At 38.2% G+C, this 26,229-nt stretch overlaps 2 protein-coding genes across 2 annotated transcripts in view; one reads left to right on the top strand and one right to left on the bottom strand.

Annotated features, from left to right (window-relative positions):
• Positions 1-26,229, top strand: part of ABCA9 (ATP binding cassette subfamily A member 9) — a 61,075-nt gene that overhangs the window by 1,544 nt on the left and 33,302 nt on the right. The window contains exons 2-19 of the mRNA XM_041725468.1: positions 434-829; positions 5,802-6,046; positions 6,323-6,424; positions 8,362-8,569; positions 10,078-10,242; positions 10,830-10,933; positions 11,512-11,738; positions 13,980-14,121; positions 14,475-14,660; positions 15,535-15,682; positions 16,295-16,463; positions 17,242-17,303; positions 18,051-18,161; positions 18,775-18,950; positions 19,181-19,300; positions 19,564-19,702; positions 20,304-20,394; positions 22,497-22,636. Of these exons, the coding sequence (XP_041581402.1) occupies positions 6,329-6,424; positions 8,362-8,569; positions 10,078-10,242; positions 10,830-10,933; positions 11,512-11,738; positions 13,980-14,121; positions 14,475-14,660; positions 15,535-15,682; positions 16,295-16,463; positions 17,242-17,303; positions 18,051-18,161; positions 18,775-18,950; positions 19,181-19,300; positions 19,564-19,702; positions 20,304-20,394; positions 22,497-22,636 (2,284 nt within the window). The 5' untranslated portion in view covers positions 434-829; positions 5,802-6,046; positions 6,323-6,328. The remainder of the gene's footprint in view (positions 1-433; positions 830-5,801; positions 6,047-6,322; positions 6,425-8,361; positions 8,570-10,077; positions 10,243-10,829; positions 10,934-11,511; positions 11,739-13,979; positions 14,122-14,474; positions 14,661-15,534; positions 15,683-16,294; positions 16,464-17,241; positions 17,304-18,050; positions 18,162-18,774; positions 18,951-19,180; positions 19,301-19,563; positions 19,703-20,303; positions 20,395-22,496; positions 22,637-26,229) is intronic.
• Positions 23,970-25,904, bottom strand: LOC121473149 (uncharacterized protein C3orf26 homolog). The gene is made up of 2 exons (XM_041725187.1): positions 25,866-25,904; positions 23,970-24,964 (listed from the first exon to the last, which is right to left on the bottom strand). The coding sequence occupies exons 1-2, from the start codon at positions 25,902-25,904 to the stop codon at positions 24,299-24,301; spliced, it is 705 nt and encodes a 234-aa protein (XP_041581121.1). The 3' UTR covers positions 23,970-24,298.

Here is a 26,229-nt window from a genome sequence, read left to right as displayed (position 1 = left end):
ACCTACTCCAACCAGCAGTTGGTTCCAGAGGAAGTGGTTTGTTTGCTGGGACTTGTGGCAGAAGGAACAAGCCGGTAGATTTGGGGGGATGCAGGTGCTTTGGCATGACCTGGCTCCCCGGATCCTCCTACTTGGCTCTCCAGGAGAGATGCCCCACTTAGCTGGCATGCAATTGCAGCTGAAATGCAGCTGAAAATCCAGACCTCGTTCTTTTACCCTGAAGCATGACACTGCTTCATGGGCATATTTCTGCACCCAGGTTTTAAGAACTAAATTTTCAGTGGAGGATTTTGGGTGACTTTCAGACCCGATGGTATATATTCATAGCTATCATTAAAAAAAAAAATCTTTTCTTTTTCAACTTCTCTCTGCTCTGCTTTTCTCTGACCCATCTCTTCACTTATGTTTCTTTCTATCTTTTTTTTTTTTAAAGGCTGTGCTGGGGGCCAACTCTGCCATCAGGGCATTGTATGAAAAAGCTAATTGGGAAAGACTAGATTCTCTTTGGTTTGATAGCTGCTGATGTTTTGATATGTCCAGCGAGCCATCTGCAACTACGAACTCCCTGCTGAGTGGCTGGCTGGGAGACAAAGAAAAGGAAAACAGCAAAGAAGTCACCATGTGATGTGAGCGGAGAGTTTTTGGCAGCCTGGCCGAACTCAGACCATAATCCTTTTCGGAAATCATTCTAAACCGGAATTCTTCACAATAAACATGAAATTAAAAGCATGATGTAGTAGTGACCCAAAAGGAATGTGAAATCTCCTCCAGGACATGCAGAGACCTGTGGATGCTTTGTTTCTAGACTCTTGCTCCAGCTTTCCTGAGAGTAAGTTAATCTCTAAAATTGTGGTTGTTTTGCATATACAACTATAACTTACGACTTCAAACAGGGAATGCCAAACATTTAGATGGAAACTATTAAAATGCAGTAAATTATTAGTTGTTCTGATTTTCCAAGTCATCTGAGTATTTAATGTTGTATGGCTTAAAAAACCAGTTGGAGAACTAAGTGGGGTTTGCTTTTTTTTTTTTTTTTTCTTTTTTATCCCATGGCTATAAAGTATGTTTGGACAAATAGCATATATTATCTTAAAAGGGTATTGGCTGAATTGAAAGGAATGTAACTTTACGTTGTTGCCTCTTTGCAAGATGGGCTGTCTCCCAAGTGATTAGAATTACTTATTGTTTTTTGTTTGTTTTCAGTTTTACTGCCAGAGGATCCATAAGCATGAGTGCGTAGGGGGGTGGGTGGGTGGGGAGGGGGCACACGATTTTCTGAGTTTTGAATTGTTTTAATTGGCTTGAGAATATTCTCATCAAGAAAACTCAGGGCAATATTTTTATTGACCTTCTTTATCACACTCCATCTATTGGAATCTTGATCTGATCTGTTGTGCAATGTGTTTATTTTCTGACTACGAGGAATTCTATCTGGTGGGGAGTGGCTGGCTTTTTATAGCCACATTATTATTTCTAGATCACACTTCCTATCTAGAGCAATTGAAATTAGTAAGATATTTTATGTTCCTCTGGTGAACAGTAATTTTTTTTTTCCTTTCCCTTGATCTATACATTAGGATGTGTATATATCCTGATGGGAAATACCCTGTATGGGGGGCAGGGGGCGGAGGGAATGGGACTCAGTCCTTAGGAATAAATAACCACCATCGTGACAGTTCATTCTTCTGTAGTCATCAAGACTTTCTAGCACATGCATCCCTCCACAGAAAGAAAGGAAAGTATGCACGTAGGCAACATATTTAACCGCCTCTGATACCATGGTTCACCAGGGCACTGACTGCTCAATTGGCAATGTCGTGGTCTCTTTCGGTTGGGGTCTCCAGGCCATCACAGCCTGCTCCGGTGGCACCATCCTCAGGAGCTCATCCACATGAGCTGGATCCCTTTGTTCATTTTTGGACAATTTTTCTTCCACAAGGGGGCACCTCATAAAGGCAACTCTTTATGTCCTAGAGCCCTTGTCCTTGTCTTCCTCTCAGGCTTCACGCTCTCAGCCTCCTTTTGTGCTCCTTGTATTAATTTTCTGTGGCTGCTGCCACAGATGACCATGAACTTCATGGCTGAGGATAAAACAGATTTATCATCTTACAGTGTGGTTGGTGAGAAGTGTGATGTGAGTCTCACTGGACGAAAATCAAGGTGCTGGCAAGGGCTGCATTCGTTTCTGGAGGATGCGAGGGAGAATTCTGTTTTCTTGCCTTCTTGAGCTTCCAGAGGCTGCTGGCATGCCTCAGCTCGTGTCCGCCTTCCTCCATCTTCAAGGCCAGCAATGGGTTGAGTCCTTTTAACAGCACCTCACTCTGCCCTTTTCACTTCTTTTTTCTACTTTTTAGGACCCTTGCTATTACCTTGGATCCGTCTAGATAACCCAGGATTATCTCCCTGATTTAGAGTCACTTGATTAGCAACCTGACTCCCATCTGTTACCTTAATTCTCCTTTGTCATGTAATGTAAAATATTCACAAGTTCCAGGATTAGAACAGGACCATTATCCTGCCTGCCTTGTTTCTCTTCAGTTTATTCCTCGCCTTTCAGATTGAAATGGCAGATGCCCAAAATGCCCTGGGACACACAATGATTAGGTTTTATTTGTGCCTTGAGTAGGTGATCTTCGCATTCGCTCTGCCTCCTGAATACCAGTAGAGACCAACATATTCATGGCTGTGCTCTCGCCTCATGGATAAGATCGATATTAGACCATGACTCCAGTAGCCAGAAACAACCTCATTAGTAATTTGATGGAAAAGACAATAGCAATTCTGTGGTTTCCATCCTTCTTCAATATGGCACCAAAGGAGGACACAACAACCCGCCAAACCCAGGTCTTATTGGCCAATTGACCTTGTGCTCTAAGCCTTGTGCCAAAGCTCAAGCCACTGCCCTTGGAACAGGTAGTGGCTGTTTCTGGCTACTAGATTCATGGCCTAATACTGATCTTATCCATGGGGCGAGAGCACAGCCATGAATATGCTCATCCCTACTGGTATTCAGGAGGCAGCTCAAGTGCGAAGATCACCTACTTAAGGCAGAGAGAAATTCCTCTCCTAATGTTGGGCTCTATTAACTAAGACTACGTTTCATGTTTTCTTTACCAACTAAGATAATTCATGGGCATTCATGCTTTCTAAGTCTCAGTAATTTTGTTATTCTTCCTGACGAGAAAATAATGAAATAGATTTCTTGCGATTCAATTACGTAGCTCATTCTGGGAGATAGGCTAGTAACTCTTGGACTTCACTAACATGACCATATAAATAATTACATCATGCTACCATTACCAGACTGGGTGTTATATCTGGAATCTGCTGCCTTCACTGGGTTTGAAAGAGATTATTTAATCACTGTTAGGTATATCCTGAATTGTTGTTATATAAGTTCTCTCTATATAATGTCTTATGTAAACAATTTTTTTTCTTAGAGATTTTATTCATTTACTCATGAGGGACACATACACAGAGAGCGGGAGGCAGAGACACAGGCAAAGAGAGAAGCAGGCTCCATGCAGGGAGCCTGATGTGGGACTCGATCCCAGGTCTCCAGGATCAGGCCCTGGGCTGAAGGTGGCGCTAAACCGCTGAGCCACCCGGGCTGCCCTCTGCAAACAGTTCTATGGAGTTGCTGATGACTTGACCCACATACTAGAAACTGACAGTCTGGCTGACTGGTAGACCTGTGTGTAAGCCTAAAGGCTAGTGCTCTCTCCCTGTGAGCCTAGGTCCTTACCTGCTTACTTCCAAGGCCAAGGTTGAGCCCATAAATAGGAGGCAATGAATGACTGGTCTGCTGAGCAACATGGGTACCTGTAAATAATCAGGCCTAAATTGCCTCCAATAATATACAATTAAAATGAGTTTCCAGTTCAAGGAACTCCCAACTACAAACTTATCTGATTAATGTGTTTGCTGTCTGCCCACCCCGTATCCCTATTTCTACCTCCCTCCTATCCACTCACATGCATGCTGGAGTAACAGGCATCGTGAATCTGAAAATTATTTTAGGTGCTCTTTTCTCCTGGCAATAAAATGGGGCCCGCAACTTTGCAAGAACCAGATTTTCTGTAATGACCCCACACATACCTCTTTACCCAACAGGCCTTACCACAATAACTCTATTTTTCTGCCCTTAGTTTTCCAACAAAGAACACTTTCACACCACTGGGTGCAACTCTGGCAAGGTCTCAGAAGCTAGACAGCACAAGAAGTCACAGAGCTTCAGGGGTTCTATTTTTCAGGAACATTTTTTTACCCTTTTATCCTTTTCGAAAATCCAACATGGTGTAGGGTGAAGAAAAACTTGTTCAGGCTGTTTTAATTCTTTGCATTTTTAGACTCTATTAGATTCTACTTCTTGTATCCCATCAATATATTATCTAAGCTTTGACCTTTCCCTCCTTGTCTTTGCAAATACCCTTCCCGGTGGACGCACCTTGTCTCTCCACCCACACCCAGATGAGGTGCTTCCCCCAGATATGGAAGCTGCAAGATTGGCTCTCTTTGTACCCATCACGGGCTTGTCTTTCTTGAGGATTCAGTTCATCAAGCTCTCTTCACATTTCTTGTTTTTTGTTCATGCCATGGGAAATGTGGTTTTAATTTCGTTTGGGCTATTGTTGTTTCTTACCACTGGTGTAAAGATGTTCCGCATTCTCCTATATCTCAGCTGTGGACTTGAACAAAGCAACGATATTGTATTCATGCAGAATTGCATCACCTCCCTGACATTCCATGAGGTGAAAGGGAATATAAGGGAAGGGAGAAGAAATGTGTGGGAAATATCAGAAAGGGAGACAGAACACGAAGACTCCTAACTCTGGGAAATGAACTAGGGATGGTGGAAGGGGAGGAGGGCGGGGGGTGGGGGTGAATGGGTGACGGGCACTGAGGGGGGCACTTGACGGGATGAGCACTGGATGTTATTCTGTATGTTGGTAAATTGAACACCAATAAAAAATAAACTTATTATAAAAAAAACGTTTTTGAGGGTATTTCTTAATTTGAGGCAGAATTTAATAGTTTGGTTGACATTTCTTGGGGGAATGTCTGTGGTTTGGGGTTAAACCATGTTCTAATTTTATTGCAAATAAATAATTCAATGTTTTTGGATTTATCCCGTTTGGTAGATTTTTCAAAGGAAAATAGGCGAATCCACTTTGAAGATATCAGGTTGATTTTCATTCCATTGCAAACTGTTTACTCATTCCTTACTGAACTACCCCCTCGACCCTGTCAACTTGATTCCAACTTTTTCCGTTATCCTTTAGTTTTAAAAAAATTGTTATTTTTTTTGTCATTGTATTTGGTACTTGGAGAGCCTTTTTGGGAAATATACATGTCTTTTCACTACATTGAAAAGTTAATTTCCACTGGTATGTTTTTTTTTTCTACCTCAATATCTTTTTCTCCAGACTGTTTTCTCTTCTTTTTGAGTATCTCTTTACCAAAAACTTTACTTCTGATCCTACTTTTTTCTTTCCACTTACGTGTTTTTGATCTCTCTCATGGTTTTTAAATGAGTTTTAGTTTTCATTGAAAATTTGGTAAGATTACAAAATTTTTCTCTGTATCAGATTTTGTGTTCTTTATTGACTTCAGTGGGATTTTTAAGCATGTACTTTGCTTTTCATTTCTTCTTACCTTTCCTCTTGAATTTTATTATAGTTGTTAAGCGGAAGACTTAAAAACTTTTCTTCTGTTTCTTGCAATAAGGTTTTCTTTTTAAAAGATCATATATTTACTCTGCCTCTTGAGAGAGTAATCAATCTTTCCTTATGTTCCAGCATCTAGGGGCTTCTGATGACGATGACACAGACAAAAACCTGTGGATAAGTAGTCTGAGTGCATCCCTCCTAGAGCTCCTCACCACCTGTCTGGATGCTGATAGAATCTCTGATCCTGCAGGAAAGAATTGATCCACACAATCCCTAGACCAACTTCCACAGGACTGGCACCGTGGTTAAGAGCGAGGTCTCCAGAACTTGGTCATCCAAGTTAAAGCCCTGGTTCTGCCACCCGGCTGTGTTTGGCAAGTCACTTAGCCTCTGTGTGCTTCATTTCCCTCCTCTTTTAAATGGACAAAATAATGGGATCTATCCCAAGGGCTTCTCATGAAGATTAAACTAATTGATTTGGTCATTAATTTGAAATTCCCCTTTGTATGTTTTTAGCCTTCTGGCTCCCTTTTCTAGACATGGAATTGGAAACAGCTGTTATGGTACTTCTTTTTGGTTTGATTGCACAATGATTCCTATTTCAGACATTCACATTTTCTTCTTTCATTTCTTTATTTTAAAATAAACAGGTCAGAATGAGCAAGAGGCACATAAGTGTCGGTCAGCAAACATGGGCTCTCCTCTGTAAGAACTTTCTGAAAAAGTGGAGGATGAAAAGAGAGACTTTGTTGGTATGGTTCAGAGTCCACGTCTTCTCATATTTAGAAGAGGAGAATTTTTTGGGGGGGAGGGGGTCAGTGCAGTTTATCTTCATTATTTAATGTTTCATGTATGTATTATATTTTTAACCAACAGGCTGGACTTTTATTGTTTCAAATTCTGGACTTTGTGATCACTTCAAATGAGAGTCCTTTAAATATATTACTATTATTATAGGTCTTACTAGAGGCATTCTTTAAATAATTGATATTCAGAAGCTCCCTGAAAAATAAAGCAATATAAAAATATCTCTTTATATTGCAGAGATAATAATTCTAAACATCTGAACTTGTTTGAAATTCATGAAGAAAAAGGTAAAAAAAAAAGTTCAGGGTCATAGTCAAAGAAAGAAGTAAAATCAGAATTAGAAAATCTAGAATTGGGTATCCCTGGGGGTGCAGCAGTTTAGAGCCTGCCTTTGGCCCAGGGCACAATCCTGGAGACCCGGGATCGAGTCCCGCTTCGGTCTCCCTGCATGGAGCCTGCTTCTCCCTCCTCCTGTGTCTCTGCCTCTCTCTCTCTTTCTCTCTATGTCTAATATGAATAAATAAGTAAATAAATAAGATAATCTAGAATTAATCCAGCAAGTAATCCAAAATTAAGGAAAAAACTCAAAAGATAAATTGTAGCACTTCTACTCAATTGTACTGTGGATACAGGCAATGTCAATGTGAAAAAAATAATGGGTATACAAACAAACAGGAAAAGAAAATGGCATTTTCAACTTTTGCTTCTATTGAGAGTACTTATTTTCTACTGATAAGAATGATCAATATAGAAAATTGTGTAAAAAACTAAGGAAACTGATAAAAATGTATTTAAAAAGTTAAAAATGGTTTATAAAATACCCAAAGTGCAAGGATTAGCATATTAAAATTTGGTCTTATGAACATTATGTACATGTGTGTTCTTTCAACAAAGCTATATTGAATGCTTGGATTGGCAGTAAATAAAGCATACAAAAATCCCAGCATGGAGCAAAGATTATATAAATATAAAAGTTGGATTCTACTCTATAGAGATGTGTTACTTCCAACATTTTACCCGTTTTTAATATACACATTATATCTGTCAATTTATCCATCTAAGTAGATATATTTGGTATAGAGCAATACACGTACTCAAGTAAGATCAGGTGGTAAATAAGATATATACTATTTTTAAAGTCCCTGTGTTTAGAGCTGAAAGTAATAAAATGTGTTCTTCGGGGCATCTGGGTGCCTCGATGGTTGAGCATCTGCCTTTAGCTCATGTCATGATTCTAGGGTCCTGGGATCGAGTCCCACATCAGGCTCCCCACAGGGAGACTGCTTCTCCCTCTACCTGTGTCTCTGCTTCTCTCTCTGTGTCTCTCATGAATTTTTTTTAAAAATATGTTCTTCATACCAGACTTCAAATGCATTCTGTTCCATTTCCAATTTCAGAATGTTGTCACAATGACAAAGATTTTTTAAAAATTCTTTTTATGAGCAGTATTTTGGTACTCTCTTCTCCCACTTGCAGAGCCAAAGCAGGTAAAAATTGACACTTGCTCCTGTGGATGAGAGCTGGAAACCAATTTCATGATAGCTAGCATTTCTTTATCATTGACACTCAGGTCAGCATGACTGTAAACCACTGGGCCATTCATGAAGCAATTTAGCTTCTAACAGTCATGTTAAAGTATGATAGACTTAGACTCTCAGTTATAATTGGAATAAATGCCACAACTCTCTCTTGGTAGATGATGCACATATTTCAAAATGTCTAATCAAAGGATAAAAGAAAATGGAAACACTTGGGAACCATGAGAGAGGAAAAAATGGCCCAAATTGCATAACAATACTAAGTGTTTTAAGTTGTTCATGGATGATTTATCTGTGGATGAACAGCTACTGATTTGCTTCATTTTTCTCTCATTGCTGTGTAGGAATGGTTTTTCTCATTTCTTCTAGTGCTGTTTACATATCAACTTTCCTCCAATTTACATCAAGTTAATGACTTTACTCAGTTGCCTGCAATGGATCTGGGACGTGTAGATAATTTTAATGATTCTAATTATGTAATTGCATTTGCACCTGAATCCAAAACAACCCAGGAGATAATGAACAAGGTGGCTTCAGCCCCATTCATGAAAGGTATGTTCCCTGGCAGATCTTTTTGTTTTCCTTATTTGCAAAGCACACAAATTTAATTTGGGATTTCCTGTTATCCTCATTATAGTCTATATCAAAATGAGACAGTCTGGTGTTATTCGAATGTATGTTAGTGAGAAGATTCTGGAGATGTTGGACAGTGCTGACAGCAGGGTTTTTAAATCTCTTCAAATCCATAAAAAATTGAGGAAGAAATTAGACAGCAAAACCAAGAAATCACAGGCAGTAGTCATAAACAAAACCAGGTGGCAAGATTATTTCTCCCCCCATGTTCCCTCTCTTTCTCTCTCAAATAAATAAATAAATAAAGAAATAAACAAATAAATATTTTAAAAAATATTGTCATTCCAGATAGATAGGAAGCCAGTGATAACAAACAGATTCTATCAAAGGGGCTCAGCAATCAACTTGAGGATATTCCCACTGGTCTAAGTTGGTGTACTTTGAGCTTCAAAAAGAATAATATGTGCGATGATTTGAAACTCATCCCATGTATATGTAAAATCCAGGCTTTCCAAATGTATAAAGAGAAAAGAATCTCTTTTGGAGGATGGTACAGAACCAGTCCTTCTTACGAAAATTTGTGCATAAAGGGAAGATACCAGGATTTATCCTATATGAACTGTACTATTGGATAATCAAACAGACGATGGGAAGTGCCATTTTTATAATTTTTTCTACCAATAAATAAAAAACAAATGATGGAAATATACTAACACCATTTTGATAGTCCCATTGAATTAATGGACCTAGGCACTGAGCATACATGGCTACTAACATCTTCAAAAAACCAGATTATCAGAAATCATGACACTCTGATGAAAGAACACACCACCACCTACAGTCTTGCCAAAGGAATTTGACCAGAGTCTGATTAAGCCTCTGGATGCAGCTGCCAGATTGCAGGAAAAGCAGACGATTAGGAGCATGTCGAATTGCACTAGAGCCGCGGGCATCAAACAGAATCTAGACTCCAGGGAATTACATGGTTTAAGTGACCCAGGTTTGGTCAGTAACAGTCATTAATTCATATTATATCTTTTGGAATAAACAACGTACCTTGAGAAAACATTCTCCAAATTTAACAACTTTCTACTGTCTTTGGAAGTTTGGCCACGTTGACACCATCACCATATGAAAATACATATTATAATCATAGCATCTACTTCATCTTTGGATAGATCTGTGTGTACATGAGTGATATTGCTGCTATTTCAAATTCATTGTGCTTTAAATCCTGGGTTTAAAAGTGTATTTGGAAAGGCATGATCTATTTGTGATAAAAGCGATCTCCACATAACCGTGATTTTATCTAGAATTTTAGACACTTCCCCAAGGTGTGAGTTTGTTTTTAGGACCAGCCCTGCCTTTAGTGAGTAAAGGATTTTAACATAAAACAACTTTAGCATAATTGGATATGGCATGGCATACTATTGTTGGACCACATGGAAATCTTCTTACTTATCAGATACTTCTTTCTTTCACGGCAGGAAGAACAGTCCTGGGGTGGCCAGATGAGAAAAGCATGGAAGACTTGGATTTAAACTACTCTGTAGATGCGGTGAAAGTCCTCTTTAATGATACCTTCTCATATCATTTGAAATTTTTCTGGGGAGGTAGGATCCCCAAGGTGAAGGAACACAGAGACCATTCAGGTAACTTTACTACAAGAAGTTTGGGGTTTTTTTTTTTTTTTTTTTTTTGTGTGTGTGTGTGTGTGTGTGTGGTTATGCATCATCAGCCACCAGTGGGCACATGTGGTCACTGAGGGCTGCACAAACCTACACACGTGTACTCTTAATTGCTAAACGTACATAAGATTCATTCTTATTTTAAACAAGCTTGTCTCCTTCAGTAAATTGTTTAATTAAGAAATTGTATTTGCTATTATTCCTGTGTTGCTCCTAAATACACCCTGATGGAAAGATTCTCGCTCAGTGATTCCCCAACGTTTAAGAAAGTGTAGCACTTTCTTGGCGTAAGCAACAGAAGAGCAGAGCTCAACAAAACACTCTTGACTAACTGAGAGCATGACAAGAACGAATGAAAAATTGTTGGTAACTGGTCTTAACTACATTGACCAAGCAATTCTGATGTGCTCTTCAAACCTCACCCGAGAAGTCCTACCATACGCTCTATCACGGTGGACTTGGAGGGCATTTTGAAACATTTGAGGTTTTGCTTTTTCCCCTAACCAAGAATGTCCCATCCCACCATAAACGGTTGTGTTCTTTTATTAAAGCTCATTGTCAAGTAATGGATGAAAAAGTCACATGCGAAGCTTCAATGTTCTGGGAGAAAGGCTTTGTAGCTTTTCAAGCTGCCATTAACGCTGCTATCATAGAAGTGAGTATGAAGCTAAAGGAAACCAACTGCATTGCAAATTACATCTCCATGATGGTGTTATAATGGATTGTCCCATCTTGGCATTTAATTCATTGATTCACTTATTTGGCACAATTCACTGAACAACCGTTGTATTTAAGCCATTACACGAAGCAATGAGGATCAGGAGATAAGTAGAACACGGGTACTTTTCTCCAGAGATACTGGGCAGTGAGGAGATAGAGATATGGATATGAAATCACAGTAAGAGTTTAGGTTCTATTGTGGAATTATACATGCGTGCAAGGCAAATAATGGAGCAGGAGATACTCGATGAGAAATATCAGGGAAGATGGCTAACTGAAGCAGCATTTCAGCTGTGCCTTCAAGCCTGAGTAAAATCTTGTTCAGTGAAGATGGTAAATAGGAAAGATCTGAGGATCCAGGACAGAACTTGGGAGCGTTTCAGGAACTACACGGGGCCAAATCATGATAAGCCTACATGTAGAATGCACATAATTTCTTATAACTGAGGGGAAAACTCATGAAATTATAAATTGATTGATGATAACAATTTGTTCATTGATACCTTCCCTTAGATTACAACAAATCATTCAGTGATGGAAGAGCTGATGTCCATTACTGGTATAAATATGAAGATATTACCTTTTGTTGCCCAAGCAGGAGTCGTGACTGATCTTTTCATATTCTTCTGCATTATTTCTTTTTCTGCGTTCATTTACTATGTATCAGTCAATGTTACACAAGAAAGACAATACATTAAGTCACTGATGATGATGATGGGCCTTCGAGAGTCAGCATTCTGGTAAGTTACGTGGCCACAATCTATCACGCAACATCGATAAGTACAGCAAGCTGGTTAGACTCCCTAAGCCTATAAAGTGTCATATTTAAACTTGATTCTTTCCTAAAGTAGGGCATTATAATTGATTGTAATAGACTCAAGTAAGCTTGGTAAATAAAAGTTTTCAAACTTCTTTGAATTAAAGGAAGCCTGGTCCCATAGATGTCTGCTGATACTCACTCAGGTCACTAAGCAATAGAAAGAATGATTCTGGGGCACCTGGGTGGCTCAGTAGTTGAGTGTCTGCCTTGGGCTCCGGTTGTGATTCCCAGGGTCCTGGGATCGAGTCCCACATTGGGTTCCCTGCAAGGAGCCTACTTCTCCCTCTGCCTGCCTCTCTATCTCTCTCTCTCTCACTCTCTCTCTGTCTCTCATGAATAAATAAAATCTTTAAAAAAGAAAGAAGGGAATGTATTTAAAGCGCTTTGTGTTGAGTTTAACAAGAATTAAGCACTCAATATTAGATGACAGTTAATAAAAATTTGGGAAGGGTCACAGTCTGAGAGATCAGTAGATGTAAGTTAAGAAACTGAGGAGTGAATCCCCAACTGGAAACAAAAAAAGAATTTAATGGATATAGCCAAGGGATGTATTTGAGATATAGAATAGTAAAATCATGAGTTCTGGACTGGAAAAGTCATGGGTTGAACTGGATTTTTTTACACACTGATGTTATTGTCAATGGTGAACAAGATTTGTGGAACATACAGAATAGTTCTGGACGGATGCCATGTAGTCGCTAAAAGGAGGTTAGGCACTGTTCAGTTGAGTCAGAAGACCCCACATTTTACACCAAATTTATTTATTTTATTTTCTCCAGAGATGTTCAATTAACTGAGTGCAGAAGTGGAGAAAAAGGATGGCTAGTTTGATCTAGAATGGGAGTTTTTTCTGGTGTCTCTTGTATTAAAATTCTGTAGCTCAACACTGAAGAAAATCTTGCTGTTTTTTAAAAAATAGAAATCTACAGTCAGAGAAAAGTAAATAATATGATAAAAAAAAAAAAGAAGAAGAGAGAAACCAAATCCATTCAATGAAGAAAGGTTAAAAAATATCAGGCTTTTTCTCCCCTAAGAAAAGGCTATGACATTCTATTGATACCGCATGTGAATGAAATTAAGAAGTTCATAGAAAGACGAACAATTTCAAGTGAACAGATGTGACTGAGCAAAAGGCATCATTACAATTAGACAAGACTTCCCCAAACGGGATGGCATTTAATACTTTGAAGAAAAGAAAGCTAAGTGTTCGTGATAACCAGTTGCCACATCACACACATAACATGCATTTTGTTTAATTCTCTTATTATTTTTTCAGTAGACAATAAGGAAATTTAAAGAGATTGAGTTAACTGCCTCTCAGGACCGTACAGTTAACAGTGTAGCAGAGAAAACCTGAACCTACATCAGTATGATTAGAAAGCGTGTTCTCTTTCCCCTATCAAGAACTTTCTTCCTGTTTCTTTGGCATGGAGAGCAAGAGAAACATATCTTCCGTATCCATCTATCTTTCTGTATCTCTGCATCCCTATGCCTAAGTGTATATCTGATCCATACCTAATATAAATGTAATCGTCTGCATCAGGGGTTGGCAAACTATGGCCCTTCTTTGAACAATCTGCAAGCTAGGAATGGCTTTAATGAAAATGCCTTAAAAAAATCAAAAGAATATGTATGGCACACCAAAGTTTATATGAAATTCAAACGTCAGTGTCTTGTTATTGGAACACAGCCCGGTCATTTGCAGATTGTCCACGACTGCTTCCGTGCAAAGGCAGACTTCAGTAGTTGCAAGAGACCGTATGGTCCAAAAAGCCTAAAAGATTTACTGATTTGCTGATCCCTGCTCCGTCATCTGTTTTTTATCCATGGTCTTTCTACTTTACTGAAAGAAGCATCCCAGAACGGATGTGTAGGTCAGAGATGTCTTCCCAGAAAACTGCTCCCAGTTACCCTCATTACATTACTCAGGCTATTTCTTTCTTATTTTGCAATCAGCTACGTATTTTACCTATTTGCTTGTTTATTGTCTACCTTCCCTGGTAGTATATGAACTTCGGGGACAGAGAAGTTTTCTAATGTCTTCGCTGTTACATTCCCCTTTACTCTCAATGTATGGTAAGCTTCCCAAATCATTAGCAAAGTAAATGAATAAAGTGATAAAGCACCAGCCCTCGGAACTGATGCTTAGTTTCTGTGCTAGGCTCTCCTGGGGTTTGATGTATGCTGGCTTCATCTTTATCGTGGCTACTTTGATGGCTCTTATTGTAAAATCTGCCCACATTGTCGTCCTAACTGGCTTCGTGGTGGTCTTCACCCTCTTTCTCCTTTATGGCCTGTCTCTGGTGAGTTGGTGAATTTAGTATCTCTCCTTCTCTCTCTCTTTTTTTTTTTTCTCTCTCTCTCTCAGAGAAACCTACCAGTCATTTCTCACTGATTCTGATCACACCTTTTCTGTTTCTCTTTGCAGCATATGAATATTTGCATGAGACAGTATCTGGGGGTGGGATGGGGAGGAACAGATGTTATATATTTTTGTATTTGTTATATATTTTTATTTATTTTATATATTTTATTTATTTTATAGATTTTGCATTTGTTATTTGCATTTGTTATATATTTTTGAAACTCTTTTTGTTATGCTACTGATGATTCTCAGAGAATGATATGCTACCCGAAGTTTTTTCTCTCCTCTCAGATAACCTTAGCTTTCCTGATGAGCGTGTTGATAAAGAAACCTTTCCTTACTGGGTTGGTTGTCTTTCTCCTTACTGTCTTCTGGGGGAGTCTGGGATTCACTGCGTTGTACAGACATCTTCCTGCATTTTTGGAATGGACTTTATGTTTTCTGAGCCCTTTTGCTTTCACTGTGGGCATGGCCCAGGTAAGAGTTAATATTTAACTATTTGATTTTTTATGAAACAGTCAAAGAATTCCCTCTGAGGAAATCATGCTATATGTGTTCTAAGCCCCAGAATTCCCATCCACTTTTGTGAAGATACACATTAAGTTATCGGAGAGGTTTTTTATTTTTCTCTCTCAGTGTAACTGGCTTTAAGTCACTAAATATAGGCTGATACTCCATTATCTATGTGGTTCAGCTTTGGCTTTTCGTGGGTTGTCCCCGTGAACATTTAACTAATTCAGTGCTCAGGTAACGGGACCCTTAATTTTATCGCAAGTATTTGAAGACCGGGAATTCAATAGAAATAAATTTTTATTTTTAATTGCCCAGTTGTATATGGAACTGAACCTCTTCTCAGAAAATTTAATTCCGGGTATGACATCATAACCATAAAATGCTACATGAAAGGTTATGTTACATGTAAACTCATCGTATCTCACTATATAATAAATTATTCTTGTGTCTTCTGTCCAAATACTGAAGTATTTCACTCCACCCACCCACCCCTTTCAACTGGTTCCCCCCTGTCTAGAATGTTCCCTTTGCCCCCATCCTACATCTGATTAAATCCTGTAGACAGCCTCTCCTTTGAGTTTTTACTTCCCAGAGGACTTGCCTACTTCTCTGCCCGTGCGACTCTAAGCCCTTAGTACCTACCCCCAACTTCTCAAATTGCTCTGTAGATAGATGAATTCAGTGCTATGTCTTCCAACAGATTAGAGCTCTGTAAAGACAGGACCTGTGTTTTATTTATCTTTTCAATCCCAGTGTTCAGCGGAAATAAGACATTAATAATTTTTCATACTTTATTTATCCTTTTAAAATTCAGTGTATGTATCTTTTTTTTTTCCAGCTTATACATTTGGACTATGATGTGAACTCTAACATCCATTTGGATTCTTCAGACAACCCCTACCTAATAATAGCCACTCTTTTCATGTTGGTTTTTGATGCTCTTTTGTATTTGGCTTTGACATTATATTTTGACAAAATTTTGCCCAGTAAGTAGTAAGCTAATTGTGATTCAATGCAATTTCATTCAGTGCTTTTCTTTAAAATAAGTGTCTACAGGGGCGCCTGGGTGGCTCAGTTAGTTAGGCGTCTGCCTTCAGCTCAGCTCATGATCCCAGGGTCTTGGGATCAAGCCCGGCCTTGGGATCCCTGCTCAGTAGGGAATCTCCTCCCTCTCCCTCTGCTCCTCCCCTCTGCTCATTCTCTCTCTCTCAAATTAAAAAAAAAAAATCTTTAAAAATTAAAATAAGTAAAATAACTACAATATATTGAATATAAATTATCAAGCATTTTTTTTCACAATTTCTAAGACAAGCTCATTGTGTATATGATGGGCTGCACTTTGTTCATAGAATCACTTTCTAAGATCTTGTTCTACCACAATACTTTAAATGGTTTCTTTTTCAAAAGAGATACTTGCAAGAGATTAAGGATGATTATAGTCCTTGCATTAGAGCTAGGTGAGGAAAGCGAGTGCTTGGTTCTGGATCTTAAGGGTGTCTAAATGCTTCCCAAAGCAGTTGCCTTGACAAGATGTCCTATGGTCACCAACCCTTAAAGTGGTGACTGATGCAATGTTCTGTTGCCTTCTGTCCGTGTAGCTGAATATGGACATCGACGTTCTCCTTGGTTTTTCCTGAAGTCTTCTTTCTGGTTTCAACACCCAAGGGCTGATCATGTGGCCCTTGAGAATGAAATAGATTCAGATTCTTCACCTAACGACTCTTTTGAACCAGTGTCTCCAGAATTCCATGGAAAAGAAGCCATAAGGTAATAAAGGAATTACATGAAGGTGCAAATGGAGGAAAAGGTCAGGGACCAGAGGTCTATCAGGCAAAACACAGATGTGACAAAGATTTCCTGGGTGCCTTTCTGTACCCACCTACATCCAGCCTATTCCACTCGTGAAAGGCCACAATCATTGTTAAAAGCACTTTGTTTTCTGACATTGTCAGCATTTCTATTTACAAATATCTTATGGCAGAACAACAAACATCAATGAATAAATAATCGTCATATTTCCATTTCTCTCATTTTCTTTTTTTCCCTCTTCTTTGTGCTGTTCTCTCTCTCTCCCTTCTCTCTCTGTCTGCTCTCTTTATGACAGACACTGTCATCATGTCCCTTGTTATTCTTCTCCTTTTCTCTGTGATTTACCCTCTCTCCTCTCTGCCTCCTGATGAGTAAGAGGAGAAAGAAGAGACAGGTGATGCAGAAAAGGGAAGATAGGCATCCAAGAAGACGGGAAGAAAAACCTAAGTTAGGGTACTCATGTCATGCATATCTCCCCTCTGAGGTGATGGATGTGTCTTAATGCTGATTGTTTTGTTTCCAGACAACTAGAAATCACAAACTTCCCTGGATCTTTGCTCAATATTTGTTCATCATTCGATTTGTCATTGTCTCCTCGAGAAAGTGTTTCCCATCACCTGGGCTTGCGTGAGGGAAAGACCCCCTGGATTTTCTCACCGCCTCAAAGACTTGATTTCCCAATCAAGTGGACCTGTTTCCACAAGGTCCTTAAAACATTTTCCTCTTTTTTTTTCAGAATAAGAAATCTTAAGAAAGAATATGGAAAAGGAAATAATGAAAAAGTAGAAGCCTTGAAAGGTAATAAAGTAACATCACATTTAACAAGGCTGTTGGATTTGGTGACTATGCCTCACTGCTGTACTGTCTTCACGGGGATAAAGAACAGATATTCCAGACACCACAACTCTCCTTCATTTGAACACATCATGTTTCCTTCTGAATAAATGTAAAACCATATAACAATTTTAGAAGGTCAGGGTATGCCTTTAATATCTGATAGGTTTGAAAGATGTATGACTGCATCATGATATTCTTATTTTCAACTCATCACACTCTAATCCTAATAAACGATCTTTATTATAGTTGACCTACTTCTAATGACAGAACTGCCCTTATCAAAAAATGGTTAATTATATAATAATATGTCATGACAATGCTACAGCTATAAAACGTGTATCATAGGAGATACAATTTTAAAGGGAAGAAGTTGGAAATGGATTTTATTTTGAATATTGCTAGCCGAATATACACATGCTATAAGAAATTATAAAAATTTTGGAGAATGTGGGGCACCTGGTTGGTTCAGTCAGTTAAACATCCAGCTGTTGGTTTTGGCTCAGGTCACGATCTCATGGTCGTGAGATAGAGTCCCATGTCGGGCTCTGTGCTCTGCACCGAGTCTGCTTGAGATTCTCCTGTCTCCCTCTGCCCCTCCCCCTGCTTGTGCTCTCACTCTCAAAAAAAAAAAATTCTTAATTTTTTTAAAGAGAATGTATAAAGTTAATATGTAGGCTCTGAGTGGGGTATTTTTTATAATAATTCCAGGTCTAGTATTTGACATATATGAAGGCCAAATCACTGCCCTCCTTGGTCACAGCGGAGCTGGGAAAACAACTCTGTTGAACATGCTCAGTGGACTATCCACCCCAACCTCAGGTGAGAAGATAATTATGGGCAAGAACATGGGCAAATTAATTAGCTATGCATTTCATTAGTTAATTTGTTTTGTTGGTTATTTCCGTAATTAGTAGTTTCACTAACTACTAGTCTCATTCAGGTGCGTTAGAGAAAAGTTTTACAAGTGTCTTCAAGTTATTCTTTTAGTAGATGTATGTTCTATTTACTTAGGAAAATCTTTGTGGTTTAAGTATTTTAAGATAAGTAGCTCTATGAATGAGCACTCCAACTGGTTCAGAGGAATTGGGAACATTACATTTCTAGTCAATAGTGCATTCCTTATAGGTACAGTATGCTTAAAAGATTTGGGTGACTGACACACATTGTTTTTTGCTTTAAAATACCTTAAATGGGGTGGGGGGATCCCTGGGTGGCTCAGCGGTTTGGTGCCTGCCTTCGGTCCAGGGTGTGATCCTGGAGTCCCAGGATCGAGTCTCTCATCGGGCTCCCTGCATGGAGCCTGCTTCTCCTCTGTGTCTCTGCCTCTTTCTATCTGTGTTTCTCATGAATAAATAAATAGAATCTTTAAAAAATAAATAAAATAAAATAACTTAAATGAAGTATGACTCACTGTCAACCTTTCTACCTCTAGGTTCAGTCACCATCTATAATCACACCCTTTCAGAAATGACGGACTTGGAAACAGTCAGCAAGCTCACTGGAGTCTGCCCACAATCCAATGTGCAATTTGACTTCCTCACTGTGAAAGAAAATCTCAGGCTCTTTGCTAAAATAAAAGGGATTCAGTCGCATGAAGTAGAACAAGAGGTAGAAGAACATGTTAGATGTGTGACATGCAGATGTCTCACAGCCATGAATGTGTAATTGTTTATCTAGAAAATTCTAAATGTATTTGTGTTACTTCTACATGGTTCATCATCTAAAGGGTAAAAAGACCTTTTGCAAAGCACAGCACAATGATTGTGTTTTTAAAACACAGGTGCTGGGTTGGGGATTTCACTTCCTTTCCTTTTTTTTTTTTTTTCTTTTTTGGTTAGATACAACAAGTTTTAAGGGACTTGGAGATGGAAAATATTCAAGACATCCTTGCTCAAAATTTAAGCGGTGGACAAAAAAGGAAACTAACTTTTGGGATTGCCATTTTAGGAGACCCTCAGGTAAGTCGAGCCAAAATTACTGGTGAATGAGATTGAGGACTATGGATCTATCGTATTCCATCAGACTGAATTTGCAAATGGCAAATGCAAAAGAACTGTTCCAATGAAAAATTAAGTAGTAAGATATTTCTTCCAAAGGCTTTTACACATATATTGCTTTAAAAAAAAGTGGGGTTTTTTTGGGTTTTTTTTGTTTGTTTGTTTGTTTGTTTTTTGTTTTTTACCTCCAAGAGGGGAATGATTTCATGTATCCTAATGTGCAGGTTTTGCTCTTGGACGAACCAACCGCTGGCTCAGATCCTCTTTCGAGGCACCGTGTATGGAACTTCCTAAAAGAGAGGAAATCTGATAGAGTCATTCTCTTCAGTACCCAGTTCATGGATGAAGCTGACATCCTGGCTGGTGATTTATTTTTTTTAGAGTCTACATATAAGTGAGATCATATGGTATTTGTCTTTCTCTTTCTCAGACTTATTTCACTTAGCATAATCCTTCAAGTTCTATCCATGTTGTTTTTCTCTGATGTATCTTTGTGAGAAATTAGGGACATGTGTGAAATATGTGTAGATAAGTTCCAACACAGCTGCCGTGTGTGTGACTGTCATGAACCAAGAGACTCTTGCTGTCACCCATTTGAATGTCCACTTCTCCATGTACATTGTCCCACAGATATATTCTGATCCTATTGCAAAGCAACTGATTGGTTGTAAATACGTAGCATACTCTCAAACACATAGTATGTTTTATTCAGTAGCAATGTCAGTTAACTTGAAACAGATCCTTTCATTGTATGATAATTTTTCTTAATTTACTAGGAATAAACTAGCATATCATTTCAGTTATTGGATGACAAAGAAATTGGCTTACATATGACCAGAATTAGAATGCAAATATTTTAGTGAGTCATCTCCTAAAACATGTTATTTATTAATGGAGATATTCTTTTATAAACAGTGAAAGAATAACCCCTTAATACAATGTGTTGTTTTCCTTTTCTGCTTAGATAGGAAGGTGTTTATATCCAATGGGAGGCTGAAGTGCGCAGGCTCTTCTCTATTCCTGAAGAAGAAATGGGGCATTGGCTATCATTTAAGGTACCACCTGTATTGTTGGAGACTTGTTGGAACATGTTGTGGACAGGAAATTTCAGTAATAGTATGTTAAAGTAGGCTACAAAGTTATTAAGATTATTTCAAGAATGCTGTGTTAGAATGACACCACAAGCTCTCTTTCTTAAAGTAGAACAAAGGGCAGGTGGGATTGTAGACTTGGAGAATACAAGGATGATTAAGCTGAGTTTAAACAAAATTTTTGGAAAATATTTTCACAACACATTGTTGCAAAGAGAAATTTAGTGACATTCCAACCCTCTCTCATCATTTTTCCAGTACTTCTTTTCGTAAATTGGGACAATTTCAATAGCCTCCTGTCCATTCTCCATGACTTCATCTTCTCTCTCATTCTTTTCTATCTCCTTCTCTTTCTGATAATAATTAACATCATTATTAATCATTATTATATTACTAAGTAATGTCTATTACTTATTCCATGTTGGCTATGCTCTAAGTTCTTGCTAAGAGATTTACATATGGAAGACTCATGTAATTATAGTTAATCTTTCAGATAACTGTAAGAAGATGATATTATTAGTCTCTGGCATGTCAGGGAGTTTTAATAATATGCCCAATCTCACATCATTTAAAGTGGTAGATCTTTAGGCCAAGCTTACAGGTGTGATACGAATCTTTCCCTATACTTCCTGCTAAAATATTATTATTTCTTAAAAAAGAATTTAAGTCACTTTATCCTCAGAGGTTAAATGTATTCCCTCCATTATTTACTGAGGGTTTAATCTGATCAAATCTACCATTCCATCATAATTGCTTGGTACAATCCAATTGAATCGATACTTTCCAACTAAAATAAACCACTCATTGTTTTCTAAGTATGTTCTGTGATTTAGCTGTCTTCTTTCTGCTCAGGGTAGGACATCTGTTTGACATTCCTCCTCCACCCCATTTTAACCAAGTTCAAATCTTATCTATCCTTGAAAGTCTTTTCCGAATATTTTCTCCGTAATAAGCATCCTCTTTTCTGGAATCTGAAAAGCACTATTTTGAATTGTTACCTTAGGTAACTCAATTAAGTCTCTGGTCCTCAGTAATTTCATGTATGTAACAGCAGTAATAATACCTACACTGAAGGCTAAATATGTTGAATGAATGAATATTTGACAAGGTACCAAGTGCCTAACTGACTTAACTTCCTTCTCCCTCACTTCTTTTATAATATGCTGATTTATATGACTGCTATGTTCCATGCTCCTGTAGGGAAGGCTCTATATTCTTTCTGTTTGGGATCCTGGATAGTGTATTATTGCATAGGGCCTTGTAAACACAGAAGAGTTTTAATCTAAATTGATTTTTTAGGTTTGTGTCATCAAAGTGATGTCCTCATCATTTTATTGCATCAGTAAATTTCAATGGATGTGACTAAAATGGTGCTTCTAAAACTCTAACGATTTCATGAAGAACTTTATATGTTCTTACCAAGATGGATCAGCTTTGATTTGAATAAATTTTGGACAAAAAAAAGTGATAAAATTAGCTAACACATACTGAAGGTTAACTTGGTGTAAGGCTCAGTGTGATCACAAACATATTTTATTTTATTCTGTCTTTCAAAATTCTTTGAGAGATGAGTATTGGGACATTGATTGGAACTTTGATGGAAAATTGATGCTGGAAGAGGTTAAACCCAAGTTCTGGAATGTGGATCAGTAGGGCATTAGGACCATGTTCTTAATGACTGTATCAAGCTAACCTCTGTGTCAGTTTTCACTGTGTTCAAATCTTAGTTTTTGCAAAATCCATACTTTACTACAAAGGGAAAATTCAAAGCTGAGCTTTTGGATAGATGGAGACAAAATTAGGCATTTCCTTCACCTCACTCTGTCCACCATCTCGCTGAATATCTTTCCTCCAAATAATAATCCTTGAGTTATTATCCCTATCCTACACTAGAGCCTCCAGATTATACAGTTTGGACTGTATTAATTTGGACTATATTTGGACTATTTATTTTTAAGTCTTGTTTCTTCCATTATATATATATTATATATATATAATATATATATATAATGTATAGAGATGATGTTGGGTAAAAATGGCTTTAACATGTTCTTTTTAAATGTCAGTTTGCATCTGAATGAAATGTGCGATCCAGACAGTATAACATCACTTGTAAAACAACACATCCCTGATGCCAAATTAACAGCACAAAGTGAAGAAAAGCTTGTATATATTTTGCCTTTGGAAAGGACAAACAAATTTCCAGGTAAGAGAACATGGAGACCACAGAATGGTTTATAACGATGTTACTAACTGTAACAGTAGTCTTAAGAATGATGGCTGACACCTTTATACTTGCTAAGTGCATGGCACTTTGCATTAATTCTCCAATATTCCCCAGGGTTACTGCTAATATTAGCTCCTGATATTACCCCCAGATCATTTATGAATAAACTGGGGCAAAAGATGCTAAATATGCTTCATGTGGTGACATATGCAATTAAGAGGTTCAGGACCACATCAGGCTAAAATTAGAAATATTTGGGACATTTGTTTCAGGAACGAATGAGGGAGAGTGGTCCAGGCAAGGAGAGGTCTGTGAAAACAGCATAGAGTGTTAAATGGGAGCTAAGGGAATGGTACGACTCCACAGTACATGGTTTTGTTAAAACACCGTGACATAATGTTATAACCTAAGTAATTATGATCAACCTATATGTTTCCAAACATTCTAAATTCACAACCTTGCCACAAATACAGGAGCCTGGAGGCTCATTGCCATTCCCACTTTTCTATGTGGTCTCCCAACATGCTTTCATTTGCCAAGAGTTTTGAGGTAGGTTGCATTCAAGGGGGAAAAAAAGTGTAACCATAAAATGTGTTTACCTTGAGTTAAAGAAATTTGACAGCTTTTAATGGAAAATAATGACTCCCATAGCTGCCTACCTGAATCAATAAACGCCATGATCATGGTTCATAAGAAACATAGCACCAGACAGTAGGGTGTGGTGGTCAAAACCTGGGATACTAGAGCCAGACTGGATGGGTTCAGATCCCAGCAAGGCTGTTAATAGCTCTGTTATCCTGGACAGGTTGTATTACTTTTCTGTACCTCAGTTTCCCTGTTTGTAACAAGGGGATAATGACAGTACTAACTATATAGGATTTTCATGAGGATTAAATGATTTAATGTATTTAAATATATTATTAAAATATTAAAAATAGGGGCCCCTGGGTGGCTCAATGGTTGAGCATCTGCCTTTGGCTCGGGTCATGATTCTGGGGTCCTGGAATCGAGTCCCATATTGGGCTCCCCACTGGGAGCCTGCTTCTCCCTCTGCCTATGTCTCTGCCTCTCCCTCTGTGTCTCTCATGAATAAATAAATAAATATTTTTTAAAATTAAAAATAATAAAATATTAAAAATAAATACAGCACCTGGAATCAGACCTGACCTAGAAGCTATGGTATTTCTCCAAGTCTAAAACAGCCTCAGGTATATAGGATGTGCTACCAAGAAAAAAGAAAGAAACAATGCCACCATTTAAAATGACATACCAGCATTTGTGATACATGCACATTTCAGATATGGTAAAAGATGATAAAATGTATTTATCTTAGAATCAGTGAGATAACTGCAGTCTTAGATGCATACACCATGTCTTTGACATACATATTCATGTGGAAACAGAAATCTTTTTTTTTTTCATACACAGGCTGTTGATACTTTATGATACAGAGAAGTTGGCAAAGGACAGCTTTTTTTTTGTCAAAGAATCTCCACCAAAAATTTCTAGTGATTCATCTGGTGGTGCAGTTAACATAATAAAACAATAGCTAATATTTACTGAGTCCTTGCAATATTCCAGAGCTATTAAATGAGATGAAAATCCCAGCATAAAAACTGAAATTTTCATTAGAACCCAGACTTAGAAAAGGCCCAGCTTCAAAGATTCTGATTTGCACAGACTGAGGACTCCCATTTCCAGAAGTTCAAAAACCTCCTTTCTTATCTCGGGAATGTCCATCATCCTCCTCAACTTCTGATCTCTCCAGTTCCAGTAAAAAACCAGGAACTTTAAGGGGTTCAAATTAAGGCCACCTTGTTTAATGAGTTCTTTAATCCTCCCTGGTGTTCCTACACCCAGGTGTACAACACGCTTCTCCAGCAGCTTTACCTGCTCCTGGACCTTTATGTGTTTTGCAAATAATTTCATAACTTTGCTGTCTCCTCTGAATGCTGTCATCGACCTAATGAGCTCCAAGGCCTGGACAGCAGAGCTGCAGATGATCATCATCAGAACCGATTTCTTCTCATTATGGTTTTTCCGAAGTTTTACCCACTTAGGGCAGATTTCTCTTAGGTATGATGAAAGACTATGAGTCAAATCATTGGCCTTGAGGAAACAGGAGTCTGGTAGGTTTAGTTCTTCTAATTCAATCACTGAGTGGCTGCTGCTGAAATAGTCCTTCATCAAGTTCTGCAGGTCTTCAGGGGTCCCCGGTTTTGGCTCTGATTTTGCAAGAACATCAGTAATTTTCTTCTTTCTCCTCCTCCTTGTCTTGGTGGCATCTTCTTTTGTGGAAACAGAAATCTTGATGAGGCCACAAAGCAAACTGTTACCTGATTATTTGTTAAATGCATTTCAAAGGAGAATGCACAATTTAAAGAAAGACTGAAAAAGAACCAACACTTAGAACTCATTAAAAATCATGACTACATCTGTATTTTTATTTACCTAACACACTGTTAAGATAGAAACTTTTAATTTCTACCAATATTTGAATTGGTTTATCCTTTATTCTACTTCCAATTTTCCTGAAATGCCCCCAAATTATTGCCAGTATCTTTAAAATCAACAATAACAACCTTCAAAATGGCCTATTCATTCCTATAAAGACCAACCTTTTGAAAAAAAATTTTAGTTTATTTATTCATGAGAGACACAGAGAGGCAGAGACATAGGCAGAGAGAGAAGCAGGCTCCCTGCTTGGAGCCTGATGCAGGACTTGATCCAGGACCCAGGAATTATGACCTGAGCCAAAGGCAGATGCTCAACCACTAAGCCACCCAGGGGCCCTAAGCACCTTCTTTGAAGGCTCTTGTGTAATCTTCATACCATGGTCAGAAGCGGGAGAAGAGAGTAAATACAAAGTTGCATACATACTTTGTCCTTTCCTTTAATTTATATATTTCTCTAAACTAGGGAAGCCTGTGCAGCACCAAATTACTTCTATAAATATTTGTGCTTTTGCTTTTGTTACTCTGCTGCCTACTAGTTATTCTTGAGAGTATTCTTCTCTCAGTTTTTGGAATAATATTCCTGAATTAATGAGGCTTTAGAATTTAACATTTCCTACCTTAGTCAGTTGGGGCTACTAACACCTACTATAGACTGGGTGGGTTTACAAACAGCAGACATTTATTTTTGATGGTCCTGTAGGCTGAGAAGTCCAAGATCTGGGCGCCAGCACAGTTGGGTTCCGCTGAGATACCTCTTTGGGGTTGCAGAGTGCAGACTTCTTGTTTCCCATATGGCAGGGAGAGGAAGCCAGCTTTGTTGTGACTCTTTCAAAGGCGTTAATCCTATTTATGAAAGTTCCAGGCTCAGGACATCATCTAATCCTAACCACCTCCCAAAGCCCCCGTTCCTAATACCATCACACTGGAGGGTAGGGTTTCAACATACGGATTTGTGGGAGAACACAAGTATTCAGTTCATTTATCACTCTCCCCATAATCAAATGCAATTAGTTTTTTAAAAACAGAATAAATAAAACATATTTCTCAAAGAACCCCGCATAATCATTCTAAGAATGAAATGTAGATGATTACAATTTTATACTCAAGACATGGAAA

This window comes from Vulpes lagopus, chromosome 12, assembly GCF_018345385.1.
Source record: "Vulpes lagopus strain Blue_001 chromosome 12, ASM1834538v1, whole genome shotgun sequence".
In the NCBI taxonomy this organism is placed as follows: domain Eukaryota; kingdom Metazoa; phylum Chordata; class Mammalia; order Carnivora; family Canidae; genus Vulpes; species Vulpes lagopus.
Note: the sequence above shows the minus strand (reverse complement) of the source record. Positions and strands in the feature narration are given on the sequence as shown.

Bases quoted from the DNA above. Each gene is read 5' to 3' on its own strand.
- LOC121473149 (XM_041725187.1), bottom strand. From the start codon at position 25,904: ATGGGAAACAAGAAGTCTGCACTCTGCAACCCCAAAGAG. The intron at 24,965-25,865 runs GTATCTCAGCGG...GGCCTCATCAAG, and splicing joins CACTCTGCAACCCCAAAGAG to ATTTCTGTTTCCACAAAAGA.